Source organism: Cervus elaphus, chromosome 16, assembly GCF_910594005.1.
Source record: "Cervus elaphus chromosome 16, mCerEla1.1, whole genome shotgun sequence".
In the NCBI taxonomy this organism is placed as follows: Eukaryota; Metazoa; Chordata; class Mammalia; order Artiodactyla; family Cervidae; genus Cervus; species Cervus elaphus.
This window is the reverse complement of record NC_057830.1, coordinates 12,259,152-12,275,662: the sequence shown is the minus strand read 5'-3', so window position 1 is coordinate 12,275,662 and position 16,511 is coordinate 12,259,152. Positions and strand designations below refer to the sequence as shown.

General features: G+C 37.3%; 1 protein-coding gene across 1 annotated transcript in view; it reads right to left on the bottom strand.

The window, feature by feature from the left end:
• SVEP1 (sushi, von Willebrand factor type A, EGF and pentraxin domain containing 1) overlaps positions 1 to 16,511 on the bottom strand; it is a 186,641-nt gene that overhangs the window by 103,609 nt on the left and 66,521 nt on the right. The window contains exons 6-8 of the mRNA XM_043870637.1: positions 11,741 to 11,920; positions 4,193 to 4,390; positions 634 to 752 (exon numbers count right to left, since the gene is read on the bottom strand). Coding sequence (XP_043726572.1) covers positions 634 to 752; positions 4,193 to 4,390; positions 11,741 to 11,920 — 497 coding nt within the window. The remainder of the gene's footprint in view (positions 1 to 633; positions 753 to 4,192; positions 4,391 to 11,740; positions 11,921 to 16,511) is intronic.

Below are 16,511 nucleotides of genomic sequence, written 5' to 3'. Positions count from 1 at the left end.
AATATTTGGAAAGTTAAAGTTAACATTAATGGTACTTTTATTACTTTTTGGTTTATAATATATTATTAGCAAAGTGAAGTTAAAAATGATACAATATTTTACGTATAGTAAAAAGGAAAAAAAAATCAGGCATAGCCTTTGGTGTATTCCTTTCTAGGCTATTCTACCTAGGCAGTTTATAGAGTTTGGATAGATAATATAATAATGCTGGTTTTTGAAAGTAGAGTAAGAAACACTGTTATCTTCTTTAGACTATCATTTCAGGATCATATTTTAAAAGATATGTTTATAAATAGGAACTAAGATTGATTCCCCATCTTTCTTTTTCTTAAAAGATCTTCAGAGCATAGTAAAGGGCCAAGAATTTTTAGCCAAGTAATGTTAGAGGATACGCAACACAAAAAAATCCACGGAATGAAAAGTTTCTGTTTTTAGAGATTTTCATCTGAGATTTCTAACGAAAAATTCAAGGCTGATCATTCTGTTATCAGATGGGGCATTTGCATTTATGAGTAGAGTATAGCTAGAGACAGTGCAATCATTAGAGTACTGGAAAGTTTTCAATAGCACACATATTTACAGTGAATTTAGAGTCCATTTGGAAAAGGATACAAATATTTGCTCAAACCTTACCTTTTCCCCAGAGTTGTCTTTAGCTGTTGGGATTTGCCAGGTGATATTAGCAGAGTCTTGCTGTTCCTGAGTCTCAGCCTCTATGTCCGCAGGACAGTTGATCTGAGGAGCTTCCACGTCTAATTCAGAAAATTCACATAGCAGTTAACGTATTGATGCAGTGATATAATTCTAAGTCATTTAAGAGACTGGGGCATGCATGCTCAGCAGCTACGTCGTGTTTGACTCTTTTGTGACCCCATGGACTGTAGCCTGGCAGGCTCCTCTCTCCATGGGATTTCCCAGGCATGAATACTGGAGTGGACTGACATTTCCTTCTCCAGGAGATCTTTCTTATCCAGGGATCAACCACATTTCCTGCATTGACAGGCAGATTCTTTACCATCTGAGCCATCAAGGAAGGCCACAAGAGACAGGTAAGAAATATTTTTAATCCTAATCTAATCATAGAGGATTTCTAATGTACTTCAGCATGGCTTCTGAAGTTCTTCCTGAACTGGTACCTGCTTCTCTCTTAGCCTCATCACTTACAGATCCCCAGTCATAACCCAGTCTCCACATCAGATGTCCCACAAGAGCACCATGATCCTTCTTATACCTGGGCCTTTGTTCATGCTCTTTTATTTGCCTGAATCAATGCTCTCTTCTTCCTTGAGGCAGGTAACCTCTACTTGTCCTGTAATTCTCAGCTTAGACACAAGCTCCTCAGGAAGCTTCTCTGACCCACTGGTCCATTTTAGGTGCTCACTGCACAAGTTCTGATTGCCCTCTGTCCTTCCCAGCCGTAATGCACCTTGCCATTTTTAAATTGAATTTCCTCCCCCCAAATAATTGAAGTTCTTTGAATGCCATGATTTCTTATTTCATTGTATTATATAGTGCCTGGAATATAATATGAACTTGATTAATACTTATGGAATGAAATAAACAGGAAAAAATGAATGCTGAGTGTGGTAGGAAGGGACTATACTTGAAAACAGACTGTCAAGTAGAATTAATTAGTATGCTAAAATGTACTGTCAAAGCAAACAACAAATTAAAGCCAAAGATATTTTTTGCAGTGTGAAACTTTGCGGTACAGATACTGCATTAGATGTGGTAACATTCCACATAACTGCAACAGTCACTGTAGAGCTAAGTTCTTATTATATAATAAATCCTCTTCAGTTATATTAAGTCTTCTGCAACTTGCAGCTGAATATATCTGGATTAATCTGTGTCTCACTTTCTTCTTTCTTAAAAGTTTTATCCAATTTATATTTTCCCTTTCTCAGAGGGGCTAATATGTAGACAATTTTCCGCCCACAAAGGTGCATGAGCATATCGACCCTTAAAATCTAAACAAGCATTTCATTTTTCCTTTATACTTGAATAATAGCTTGAATGAACTTGGAATTTCAGGTTTATATGGACTCTCCCTCTGTATTCTTTTAGATTCTTTTTTTTAATTAATTAATTAATTATACTTTACAACATTGTATTGGTTTTGCCATACATTGATTTGAATCCTCCATGGGTGTACATGTGTTCCCCATCCTGAAACCCCCTCCCACATCCCTCCCCATCCCATCCCTCTGGGTCATCCCAGTGCACCAGCCCTGAGCACTTGTCTCATGCATCCAACCTGGACTGGCGATCTGTTTCACATGTGATAATACACATGTTTCAATGCCATTCCCCTAAGTCATCCCACCCTCGCCCCCTCCCACAAAGTCCAAAAGACTGTTCAATACATCTGTGTCTCTTTTGCTATCTCATATCCAGGGTTATCGTTACCACCTTTCTAAATTCCATATATATGCGTTAGTATACTCTATTGGTCTTTATCTTTCTGGCTTACTTCACTCTGTATAATAGGCTCCAGTTTCTTCCACCTCATTAGAACTGATTCAAATGTATTCCTTTTAATGACTGAGTAATATTCCATTGTGTATATGTACCACAGCTTTCTTATCCATTTGTCTGCTGATGGGCATCTAGGTTGCTTCCATGTCCTGGCTATTATAAACAGTGCTGTGATGAACATTGGGGTGCACGTGTCTCTTTCAGATCTGGTTTCCTCGGTGTGTATGCCCAGCAGTGGGATTGCTGGGTCATATGGCAGTTCTAGTTCGTTTTTTAAGGAATCTCCACACTGTTCTCCATAGTGGCTATACCAGTTTGCATTCCCACCAACAGTGTAAGAGGGTTCCCTTTTCTCCACACCCTCTCCAGCATTTATTGCTTGTAGACTTTTGGATAGCAGCCATCCTGACTGGCGTGAAATGGTACCTTCCTCTGTATTCTTAGCACACTGCTCCATTTCCTTCTGGCATTTCGAGTTGCAAACGAAAAGCATAGTGTAATGTGAGTCTGAATCTTGTTTCCTTTGTGAAGTTCCTCTTTTCTCTCTGGAAACCAGATTTTCTCCTTACCTTTGGGTCTTAAAGATTTCACAGAGTAGTGAAAGTATACCTGTCCAACACTCAGAGGCTTTTCGACTCACATTATTCAGTGTCTATGTGCATATGGATCAACAAACTCTTTTCCTCTGATAATGGAACTTCTTATTTTTATTGAGGCAGAGTTGATTTATAAAGTGCTAGTTTCAGGTATACAGCAAAGTGATTCATACACACATTCTTTTTCAGATTGTTTTCCATTACGGGTTATTATAAAATATTGGATATAGTTCCCCGAGCTATACAGTAGGACCGTATTGTTGGGGTGGGGGAGGGGCAAATTAGAAGCTTGAGATTAACAGATATAACTACCTTATATAAAATAGATAACCAACAAGGTCAGAGGTTATTTTCGATCTAAAAGTTCAAGCCTTTCTGTAGCTCAGGGAAACTTTCTTCTACTGGTAGGAAGATTCTTCTCCTCCATCCCTTTTTCTCTCTGTGCTCCTTATTAAAGGGCACTGGTGTTTCTCGGTTTCTCCTGGGTATCTCTCTTAACTTCTATCTTTTGAACTTGATCCACTGGGATATTCAAGTTCCTTGTTTAGAAGTTCTCCCTTCTGAAGGAATTTCAATTTGCTTCTTCAAATTGCTAATCCTGTTTTCAACAACTTCCACTCCACTGTTTTGCCCTTTTCTTAGAGAGAGATATATTTTTACTTCTAAGAACTTTTTCATGCTCTCCAGACCTCCTTTTTCATAGCAGTCTGCTCTTGCTGTAAGGAAGCTGGCAATGTTCTCTTGTGAATGTACTGAGATGCAGGTTCCAAAGTGCTGGTGACTTGCTTTTATAAGAAAACAATTAATTTAATCTCACTTGCTTAATAGGAGTCAGAAATTCTTCTAAAATTTTCAATTCCCAATGGAAAACTTAACCTGATTTCTGGCCCTAATATCATCCTTAGTTTTCTATCTTTTCTATCATTGCCTGGCATGTGGTACTGGATTTTTGTAAATTCACCACCCCAAAGCCAAAATCTTCATAGCATGTATTTTGGTGACATCTACCCTTTTACCATAGGTATGCAGCAAAAGATGCAAAGAGGGACAGTCCAACACTACACCAACACACCATTATATAGAACTTGGTTTTCAACTTGACCGACGTGGGGACCTACCTTTACAAGCAGCTGTCTGAACTTTGGCACTCCATTTTCCAGAGGTGGTACACCTCACTTCTTCTCTGCCCCCCGATAAAATGAATCCTTGGCGGCAACTTAGCTGACAGATCGTCCCAGGTTTGGCTGGATGCCTGCCACAGTTGGGAGGCGATACGGTAACACCTTTGGGCTTCTGAAAGGTGGCACAGTAGCGTTCTATTGCAGGAGAGCAAGAGAATATTATTTGCATTCTCACAAGTTACAAAATGCCACAGATTCACTTTACTCAAAAAAAATACAATTGGTCTGCATGCAGATGTCTGCATATGACACGGAACAAATATTGTATTGTTAATTATGCTCAACCAGGTAGTGCTAGTCGTGAAGAACCTGCCTGCCAATGCAGGCAAACGTGACATGGGCTCAATCCCTGCATCAGGGAGATCCCCTGGAGAAGGGAATAGTTACCCACTTTGGTATTCTTGCCTGGAGAATCCATGGACAGAGGACCCTAGCCACACTGGAGCCAAAAGAGTTACAAAGAGTCAGACATGACTGAAGCGACTAAGCGCACACACACATCTCTTTAGTTACCTCATGTTTTCTGCCAGTGTATCAAAACTTTAAAAGATTTCTAACTAGTATTTAAATCAATGCTGATTGTGACTTTTATCATTTGCTTAGAGAACCTTCAGTTTACAGACTATTACGTTATGGCTCCAAAGTGTAAAACAGTGAATTAGATTCTATCTTTCATGGGGTAAGTGATGATTCAACAACCAGTTTCCATTTTTATGAGCTTATGGTGGCATCTTTAAGCAAGCATATTTTGAGAAAAGTTTTTATCCTCTCCCTAGAATCACTGTGTCATGTTAGGGCCCAGACTCTTACTGATGTTATTTTCAGCACTGATGAAGAACAGCAGGTGAATCAGGTAGAAAAGAGAGAGAAAGGAAAATCAGATGAAGACTTAATACAAGATATGTGTGTGTACGCACATGAACCCACATACACATTTGTTTATTGTAGTGGTGATTCTAGTGGTAGCACAGCCAGCATCTTTAGTCTGTATTTCCCATGTGATAATCACTAATTTATCCAGTGTTCACGTGCCAGGCATTATTCTAAGTGCTTTACATGGATAGACTCATTTAATCCAATGCAGGAAGGACTAGTGTCATTATTTTCACTTACAAACAAGAGCGCTGGAGCATAATAGTAATTCTCGTAGTTAACTTTCCTGAAGTTACCAACAGGTAAATGGCAGAACCCGTGTGCCCCCCAAATATTCTACAATCAAGCCTCCTCCCTGAAATGACTGCTTTCAAACCTCTCTGTCAACAGAAGTAATTTTTCCTGACAATTGCTATGTTTCTTTATTTTTGCACAGAGAAGCCTGGTGTGCTATAGTCCATGGGGTTGCAAAGTGCTGGACATGACTTAGCGACTGAACAAAAAAGAACAAACGTACCAGATGACAGTCCAGATTTCCTGTTCTGCTTTGATCAAGAGGACTGTCAGAGACAAATCTGTGGTTCAAATATAAACAACATATGGGACTTCAAATCCTTTATTTCAGGACAGTTGTTTATAAATTAGGAAAATTATCCTTTTAGCTCTCATATCAAGATTTTATTCCCTGCTAATATTCTCTTTCTTATTGTTTGTTTATGGCATTTTGAATTTTTATATTGTTGTTTAGTTGCTAACTCGTGTCTGTCTCTCTCTGACCCCATGGCTGGAGCCCACCAGGCTCCTCTGTCCAAGGGATTTCCCAGGCAAGAATACTGTAGTGGGTTGTCATTTCCTTCTCCAGGGGACCTTCCTGACCCAGGGATTGAACCACGTCTCCTGCACTGGCAGTTTAATCTATTCTAATGTAATGGAGAATCTTTTCCCATTGCTTTTATGTTTAATACATTCTGAAATGGAATAATACTTACTTTGTGTATATTAACTATACTCTCTTCTAGCTTTTAATGGCTTTATTTTTAATGTATATTTTAAAACTATAAAGTATTTACATTGGTGTCTGCTGTGTATTAAAGACATATGAAAACTTCATTTTGATTCATTTTGTTTTTTCCCAAGGAGCGAGCCAATTTTCCTATATTATCAGTTGAATAAATCTTATCTTCTCAACTGAGCTATGATGCTTCCTTAATAATATATGAAACTCATAAGTTTGGGAATCTATTAGTCCCACTGATCCGATGGCAATTCTTACATACTTTTCATTTTTGTAATTTAGTATATATTTTAAAACACAGCAGAATTACTTCCTTTTTACTATTCTTTATTACACTTCCCTTTCAATCTTATTTTAGTGAGTTTTGCCTGCACATTCTTCCAGATGAATCCTGGAATCACTCCCCAGTTCCAAGAAGGGGAAAAAAGAAAATCTCTTTTGGGCTACTGAATAGGTTGCATTTTACCTATACATATATTTGGAAAGAACTTTGCCTTTTGAAAATTTTATAAATATATTAAAATGTTCTTTCTATCTAAGCTATATTTTGTAGTTTGTGTAATATAGGTTCCATATATTTTTGTTTGAGGTTATTCTTACATATTTCATATTTTATATAGGTCTCTGACTGTGGTTTTCATTATATATTCTGTTTATCATTTATACAGAGGAGTTGTTTATTTGGTATTCTTAAGACTTTAATGAACTTTCAGTCTTTCAGTAGTTTCATTTTATTTTAGAGGTAAACACATAGTTTACAAATGATGATTTTGAATCCTCTAAGCTCTAACGTTATGATTTATTACAAGAGCTAAATCTTAGACAATCTTACCAAATAACATGGATGATTCTAGCATCCTTTTCGTTTTCCAATGGTAAGATGTGGTAAGACTGTCCACATCTTTTCTTTAAGTAGATACAGATGTAAGATGAACTTTTTTTTATGTCAGTTATCAATGAGTTTCTAAGAATTTTATCAAAAATGTGTTTTAAATGATAATGAATACATTTTTATCTTATATTGAGCAACCATATGAATTTTTCCTATTTGTTATGAAGTAATTTATTATATTAATAGAACATCTAATTTTAAACCCTTCTTGCATTCTTAGGATAAACCTTTACACATCCTGGCAGACCAATCTTTTGAGTATGGATTGCTAGTATATTTGCTGTCATAGTTCTATTTTCTCCTCTTGGTAAATGTTGTCAGATTGGCAACAGAATAACAATAGCTCAATAGTATGAACTGATTAATTTTCCACTATTTGGGCCAAATTAGATGGTATGATAATTGTTTCATCTTAAAAGTTTGAAAGAGTTTCATTTTTTCCTCAGTCATTTTCAAATGCTTGGAAAGATTGAGGGCAGGAGGAGAAGGGGGTGACAGAAGATGAGATAGTTAGATAGCATCACTGACTCAATGGACATGAATCTGAGCAAACTCTGGGAGATAATGAAGGACATGGAAGCCTGGTTTGCTGTAGTCCATGGCATCGGACACGACTTATCAACTAAACAGCAAGAGCAACAACTAAGCAAACTCTGATATTTCCATTACTTTGTAAATCACTTATAGCTAAGTATTTATTTGCTTTTCTACTTTTTTTCTTGGTTCATTTAATAGTTTTCATTTTCTTAGAAAATCATGCATCATAAATGGTGTTTCATTACTTTAAAAACCTCAGACCTCTATATAGTCCTTTGGTATAGCTTCTTAGAAAAATTCCACTTTTGCATTTTTCTTTCTTCTTTCTACAATCTATGACTTTATTTAAAGATTTTCCTTTCATCCACTCTACTGCATCCCATCTCCTTTTATAATTCATCTTTACATTATTATGTGTTTCTTTCAACTTCTCTTACAATCACTCTTTTCCTAGTATTTAATTTAATGTTTAGTTATTTTCATTCTTTCTGTTTAACGAAAATATTTATATCTGTGAAATTACATCAGTATATAATTTAACTTAGGTCTCATAACTATGGCTTCAGAATTTTCTCAATTTTGTTATTTTTTTAATTGTATTTTTAAAATGTCTCCTTTGTCCATTTAATTCATTTCTTTTATCCCTCTTTGGAGTCTTCATATTTTTGTGTTTTGGTCTAGTTTCATATGTCAGAAAATGTTAAGGACCTTGACTTTTTTATATGTGTTTCAAATAACTTTTCCTTTTTCTTGTTTGCATTTTAAATATAGAGAATATATGTCTGCAGTACTGAAATTTAAAGCTTTATATATTTAGATCTATTGCCCTTTCCTTTTTAGGAAGTTATGCTCTGTTAAAATCCATAGTTTGCACATTTTCCTACATTTCACTCCTTAACCTGCCTCATTTAATTAATAAAATTAATTGAACTTAATTTTTTAAATGAAGCAAGAGTCCAAACTAATTTTTAGATAAGCTTTTCCCCTACGGATATCTAAAATTTCCCTTATTGAATACTATATTTTTCTACAAACTAATGTTTGTTTCTGAGGCATGCTTGCTTCCATTGTTCTGTGCATCCTTGTACCATAAATCTAACATATTAATTACTGGGTGTTCATAATTGGCCTAACAATGGTAAGAATAAGATTTCTCTCATTGTACTTCATGTTCAGAATTTTCTTATTTTGCAACTGTCTACTCAAAACTCTTTTAAAATTAATTATTTTATTTATTCTTGGCTGCATCAGGTCTTAGTCGTGGCATGAGGGATCTTTCCTTGCAGTGCACAGGCTTCTTTCTAGTTGTGACTTGTGGACCCCAGAGTCTGTCACAACTATTGAGCCCGCATGCTCTGTTGCCCTGAGGTATGTGGGATCATAGTTCCCAGACAAGGGTTGAATGTGAGTCCCCTGCATTGGAAGGCAGATTCTTAACCACTGGATGACCAGGGAAGTCCCTAATACACTTTCTATTCATGTCCATCAATGTTTAAGTGGAAAATTTCATAGTAACTATGGTTACTGTCAGAATTTGGGGGCTACAGTGAGTTGTTCCCCAATAAATTGTATTAAATAAGGACGGTTATACTTCAAATCGACCAAGACTGACATCTGCTTTAAATCATTACAGGGATGGGTACAAAAATTTTAAAGAGAATTCTTAAAGCTTAAAGAATTTTAAAAATTTAAGTTAAACTTAAGAATTAAAGTTTTAAAGAATAACTCCAGAGCAACCTTATTAAATATATTACCACTTTTAATTCAAGACTAGGTCCCTCACAAGAAAAGCTGCTCAGCTATGGAACCACAGATGATTCCTGGGAGTAAACATTAATATCTAGGTACAAATTCTAAGGCAGGGAGACAACTTTCCAACAAAAGGGATTTATTAAAATTTAATGTTCCATTGCTAACCCATCCTTTTTATGGTGGACAGATCCATCATTTTCATTTAATTCTGTGAAATATCTGGAGAAGCTAACTCACTTTGTTTTAGTTTTATGCCAATTAAGTCTAAGGTTATCAGTAACCTCAGGTATGCAGATGACACCACCCTTATGGCAGAAAGCAAAGAAGAACTAAAGAATCTGTAGATGAGAGTGAAAGAGGAGAGTGAAAATGTTGGCTTAAAATTCAACATTCAGAGAACTAAGATCATGACACCTGGTCCCATCACTTCATGGCAAATAGAAGGGGAAACAGTGAAAACAGTGACAGAATTTACTTTTTGGGGCTCCAAAGTCACTGTAGATGGTGACTGCAGCCATGAAATTAAAAGACGCTTGCTCCTTGGGTGAAAACTTTTGACCAACCCAGACAGCATATTAAAAGCAGAGACATTACTTTGCCAACAAAAGTCCATTTACTCAAAGCTATGGTTTTTCCAGTAGTCATGTATGGATGTGAGAGTTGGACTATAAAGAAAGCTGAGTGCTGAAGACTGATGCTTTTGAACTGTGGTGTTGGAGAAGACTCTTGAGAGTCCTTTGGACTGCAAGGATATCCAACCAGTCCATTCTAAAGGAAATCAGTCCTGAATATTCATTGGAAGGACTGATGCTGAAGCTGAAACTCCAATACTTTGGGCACGTGATGCGAAGAACTGACCCATTGGAAAAGACCCTGATGCTGGGAAAGACTGAGGGCAGGAGAAGAAGGGGACAACAGAGGATGAGATGGTTGGATGGCATCACCGACTCAATGGACATGAGTTTGAGTAAACTGCGGGAGCTGGCGATAGACAGGGAGGCCTGGCATGCTGCAGTCCATGGCGTCGCAAAGAGTCAGACACAACTGAGCGACTGAACTAACTACAGCTAAGTCTGTCTATGGTTTAGGAATCCTTGCAGCTTCTGCCTCCCGGGAAATACAATGCCTGTCAGGCCTACATCTTTCAGTAGGCCATAACAGCTATCTCATTGCTAATAAACTTCACTTATTTTTAATATTTTATATGCCCCTATAAGCTTTCTGAGCCTGCACAATGAGGGTCAATGCTACGACTGTTTTTGAATCCCTCAGTAAAGCCCAACATCCTTCCTGGAGACACCCTCTCTTAGCCTTGGATCTTACTAGATCACTAGATCATACTAGACTAAACCTAGAAACCAATTTAAAAAGTCTTCCCATCTAGGATCCTGGCATACTGTAACTTATTCCCTACATAAAGTTCTCGTCTCTATTTTGGAAGTTGGTTATTTAATGAAATAGCTGTTAGTGCTCCCAGGTTTACTGTATCTTCCATCTTTTAAGGGTTCACTAAATGGCGGTTATGATTTCATCATGATCATTGTTGTTGCTCCCACTGCTGAAGTGTCTGTGGTGTATAAGCAGCAGCAAACTGGAAAAGCTGCATTCATCCTGGACCCAACTACAGGAGTGAGATGTCACAGCTCTTAGTGACGGACAATGAAGAAAAATCTTCTGATGAAACAGAATTCTACAGCCAAGATTCACTGGTTCATAATTTCATCATTTCAATAACAAGGTAAAAGTAAACTGTTTTCAAAAGTGAGGGAATTACACGGCATTTGCTTTTAAAACAAATCTGTTCCAAATGTGCCCCAAGTATAACAAAATTCATTATTATTAGAAGCTGTACACTTTAGGGAGTTGGAAGATTGGATTCTGGTGTAGAAGTCTTTTTACCAGTGGGAAGGAGTAAAACCACATACTTGTTCATGTATGTACACGTCATATATCTATATACACATGGATGCGTATTTATACACATATGCCTGTATACATATGGATGTGTATTTATACTCGTGTATCTATATACACATGGACGTATATTTATACTCGTATATCTATATACATATAGATGTGTACTTACACTCGTATCTGTATATATATGCATGTGAGTTTATACTTGTACATCTATGTACATATGGATGTGTATTTATACTCATATATCTGTATACATATGCATTGTATTTATACTCGTATATCTATGTACATATGCATGTGTATTTACACTCATGAGTATAAATGTATATCTATCTATATACATATATGATACTCGAGGGAGCTGGAGGTATTCAGGATGGATGTGTATTTATACTCATCATGAGCTAGTTTTTAGTTCCAGGTCTTCACAGAAAATAGGAGAAACCAGAGAGCTACAGAAATGACCCATCCAAGGCACCATGCCCTAAGAACTTACCCACACACCGGGGTTCTGGGCCATCCCACTGGGCGTTGACTTGGCAGGTAAGCCTAGCACTTCCTTCTAGTCTGTACCCTTCGTCACAGGTGACCAAACACACGGTCCTGTAGGACATTTCTCCAGTTGAACAGCTGAGGCGGCCATGTTTGGGCTGGCGGAGACGAGGGCATGTTCTCACTACATGAAAACGATTAGATAATATTTCACTCAATAAAGACAAAGAAACAATTATAAATTTAATAATGCCTACACATTGCAAGCAGTAAATAACACACTATTATTTTTTTAATTAGAATGGGATAATTAAAAGTATGTATTTTATCAAATGCACTGCCTAAATAAATACTCCTGTTGTCTGCCTCTGCCTACAGGTAGGAAACTTAAGCTGTTGAAGGAGTTTGGCCCTGGATGGCTGAAGACTGATGGCTGACTAAGGGAGGGACATTCAGCTCTTAATGGGCCTTTGCTGTGATTCTCCAGGCTACGTTCTAACAAAAGGAAAGGGTCTTTTCTGGGACAGAGTTCAGGTTCAATTCAGTTTTCAGACCTCTTATGAACTTTTCCTTACTTTCCTATCCTGGTTAAAAAAAAAAAATCTTGTCATCTCTTACAGACAGAGCTGAAGGTGAGAGAGTGGTCATTTTTTTTCCTTATTGCTTTCCCAGGTCATTCTCTCTCCCTTCTTCCTGAACACCTCCAGCTCCTCTCAAGTATCATATCATATACCCAACAACCTTTCCCCTAACTGTCTGCTGGCTTCTAGGCCGTTTCTCATTCTTTGATGATTTTATATTTCTCTCTTTCTCCCCTTTCTTTCTTCCCCTCTCTCTTTCACATACATATGCACACACACGATGGTGATTTCATTATCTATATAGATGATCATTCCAGTACCCTAGAGTCATATTCCTCACTTCCTCTCCAATAAGCACATCCTTTCCCTTATTTCAGCACCCCCTCCAAGCCTTAAATCCTCCAGACCTGACCATAACCAAGCACCCCACTCTCTGACAACAACCTATCTTCCCAGATTACTCCCGCAAGAGCTTCAACTCCAGCAAACTCTACACCCTGTTGCAGCCTCTGATCCATTACATGTTCTTCTTCAGATAAAACCATCTCTAAAGAGTTTAAACTCTTTTCATGCTTCTTTGTCTCCAGTTCTAATTTAGACTCACTCCAACAGCATTTCAAATCAGGAGGAGGATGAAGGAAAGGGGGAGAATAAGGAGAGGTGAGAAGGAAGAGAAGAGAAGGGGGAGGAAAGGCAGGCGATAGAGAAGAAGAGGACGGGAGGGGAGACATGGAACAAGACTGGAAACGACAGTACGGGGAAGGGAGAGGGAGAAGGGGAGAGCTGCACACCCATGGCTGTGATCCTTCCAGTTAGATGGCATGTACATCCCAGTCTTAAATGTACGTACATCCCATCTATGTACCCCAGAGATACATACAGGACAACAAGGTGGATTACTGTTGAATGTGCCAGCAGATGGGCACATACATTCCTATTAATAGCTTACAGGTTTTATCCTAAAAGCATCAGGCACCGTACAAAGCACAAAAACCACCCCTGCAAAAGAACAAATTTCGGTTTGCTCTCACGTAACACACCTGCAACACTAAAGGCCAGAAGACCAGTAGTAATCAAGAACTTTGTTGGGACTCTGGGTAAAATGTCTTTCCTTCTTTTATGAATTTGTCAATTTTTCTTACCAAGCAAGTAGTTACTTTTGATGAAAGTTTAATTTTAAAATAATAGGAGAGGAAGGTGGGGTAAAATATTCAGTGCATATTCAACTGAAGTCATGGTTTGACAGAATCTACTCAAAGAAACCCATTCAAATTATGTGAGTTGACAGAATATAAATTCCGATTTCATGAAAGATATATTTAAGATTGATTACTCCTTAGAGAAAACTCAAGAATTAGAAGTTAAACCATAAGCCCTAGATTTTCAATTAGTTTGAAATGAAGTCAATTATTAATGACAAATGAGTATAATTATGTTGCCTTCTATGTTTTGATTTTTATTGAGTGTGTCCATCATGTAAGTAGAATTTTTATTAAGTGTGTCCATCAAGTGCATAGAAAATATTTTGCCTTCATATTTTGGCTTTTCTTGAGGTAATCATCAGGGGTAGCACAATGCCAAATGCCAGGTAGGATTAAAAGTGAATAAGATAAATTACTATGATCAAGATATATAAAATCTAGAAAACCACATTAAACAACTGCTTTTCGATTCAATAAACTGCTGAAATGATTCCAGGTTTCCAATTAGGGACAAAACGAACTTGCAACATGTCTCAAGAGAAATGATAGTAAATGAGAACTGGTGTTTCATACACATGCAAATTATATGGCTTCTCAAAAGTGTTAGTTTTAATAAACTTTCATTGCTGCTCTGGGAAAACAAAAGCATATGTAATAAATCCTATTTAGTTCTTAAATATTTTATGTTCCTTTTCAACCAAGAATGATCATTTTCATCATTTTCGATAGGAACATGCTTATATATGAATTTCAACTTCAAAAACATTTTTATTTCAATAAGCTGGAAAATTCTGCAATAAGTGTTTGACATTCACATTAAAACAATCCTTAAATATTTATTAAGCCTTTCGAAAACAGCAATTTAATATTTTAAGAGAACGATTTACTTGGTAGCAGGCAATTTAAGAACATGTTCTGGTTCTCATTTGAAAGAATTGCTATATTTTTTCTCAGACTCACAGTTTCTGTCCATCTCCCAACTGTGACAGCCTTAATGAAGAATGTATTAGAGAAACAAGAATCAAGCCTATTAGTTACTATCTAACACTACAAAACATTAGGATGTGACATGAAATTTGTAAAAAGTTTTACATTTTAAACTGGTCTTTCATTTCTGTCTCACTTTTAGAAAGACTTTTAAGAAAACAAAAAAACAGCTAAAATTATCCTCTGTCTTTAAAATCAGCTTTAAATTAGATCTTTAAAATGCTACTTTCTCCATACTATAAATAAAAATAATTTTATTTCTAAAAATGTTCACCATAATCTGACAATATGGGGTTTTTGATTTGTAAAAAAATGTAATATCAGCAAAGCAAAATAAATCAAAGTGCAGTAAAATGAAGTATGCCTATAAAAATCTATTAATGAGGAGCAAGAGGAAGAGCCTGAACTAGTACCTTCCTTCAGGACAACCTTGTTCACTGATAAGTTAGGAAGCAGCATTAGAGGTGAAATGGAAAGAATTTTAGGAAAATTCACTTTCTTGAGCATTGCTTTTACTTTGACTAAATTTATTTTATTTACATTATGCAAATTGCATAAAAGGCAATAACCCTGCTTTGTAAAAATGAAACTGCATGATGGGAAGTGACACAGAAGACCACCAATGTAATTTGTCAATGTATTTGTCAGTGTAATACTTACCAACACGTGTATTTGTTAAATTCAGATTTTCAGTCATTCAGCAGAGGTATAACCAAGGATTGGTTGGGGTAGGAGAAGATACATTCTATGCTCATAATGAGTTCACAGACTAGCAGAGATGATAGACGAGCTAATTAATAAAAATACGGTGGTGTGTATTGTAACAAGCTGGTTAAGCTGGCAAATGCTGTCAGAATCCCCTTACAGTGGGTCAGTTTAGGGTTGATCAAAGAACCTGCACTTGATTGTGGAAGATGGAAGAGAAGCAGTAGTCATTGCAGGCAGACTCACTGATGGACAAATGTAGATGTACAGTAGGTTCCAAGTCATGTTTCTTTACTTGTCTCCACCCTACATCTCAACTGCTAACCCTGTTGACCCAAGGTGGCCCAAGCTCACTGCTAGGCTCTTGGCTATAGAACATCAGGGCGGGGTCATACAGAAATGAAGCTTCTCCTAGGCTTCCCAACACACTTCTCTTGCGATTCCACTACAGCAGCTGCCTGGGCTTGGATTCCTGGGCTGGTAGTATCTCTTCCGAGGCTCCAGTTTCTCTTTCTGAAACTTCTACTTTCCAGCTCCTTCTAAAATTGTATAAGGTCTGATTATTAAAATAAGTTCCTTGTCCCATAACACAGATGGGGTATTTCCTGGGTTTTCTTGACTAGCCCTGACACATGGAGCATAAAGGCTAGAATGAGGGCACAAGAGGTCTGTGTACGCACATGTGGAGGTTAGAGGTCATCCCATCCCAGCGGGAGGTCGGTGATGGGGCGGGCTTATCTACAGGGGCTACAGGTCCCTGTAGATCAGAGGATCAAGGCTGTTCCAACAACTTACAAAGGGATGGCTTCCTGACAGGTGTGGTCACTTCTTAAGGCTTTAGCACAGGATTCAAGGTTCAGGATGGAGACTGTAGAGGGTCAAAGAGGCAGGGGCTAGATCTTATCCTAAAGGGATTGTCTGCCTGATTTTCTCACTCTCCTTTGGAAGGCCAGTAAGGGGAAAGTTAAAATGTCAGGCTTTCCACCTTTTGCCATGAGGTGTTTAGGAGAAGGGGTAGAGATTATACATAGACCTTAATAATCATACAGGAATATATTTAAGAGGTTCTTACGATTAACTTTTTCAGGAACGGGCTTTTTACCATTTGAAACTATGTGACTGAGAAGGTCTTGCCTTTCCCACATAAACAATCGCTTGTCAAAGTTTAGAAATCTAGGGTCTAATTCTTTTCTTCCAGAATTTTGGAAATATTCACTGATCTTCTAAAATTTAGAGTGGCTGGTAATGGGCTCAAGGCAAGTCTGATTCCCCTTCCTTCATAGGTAATGTTATTAAACAT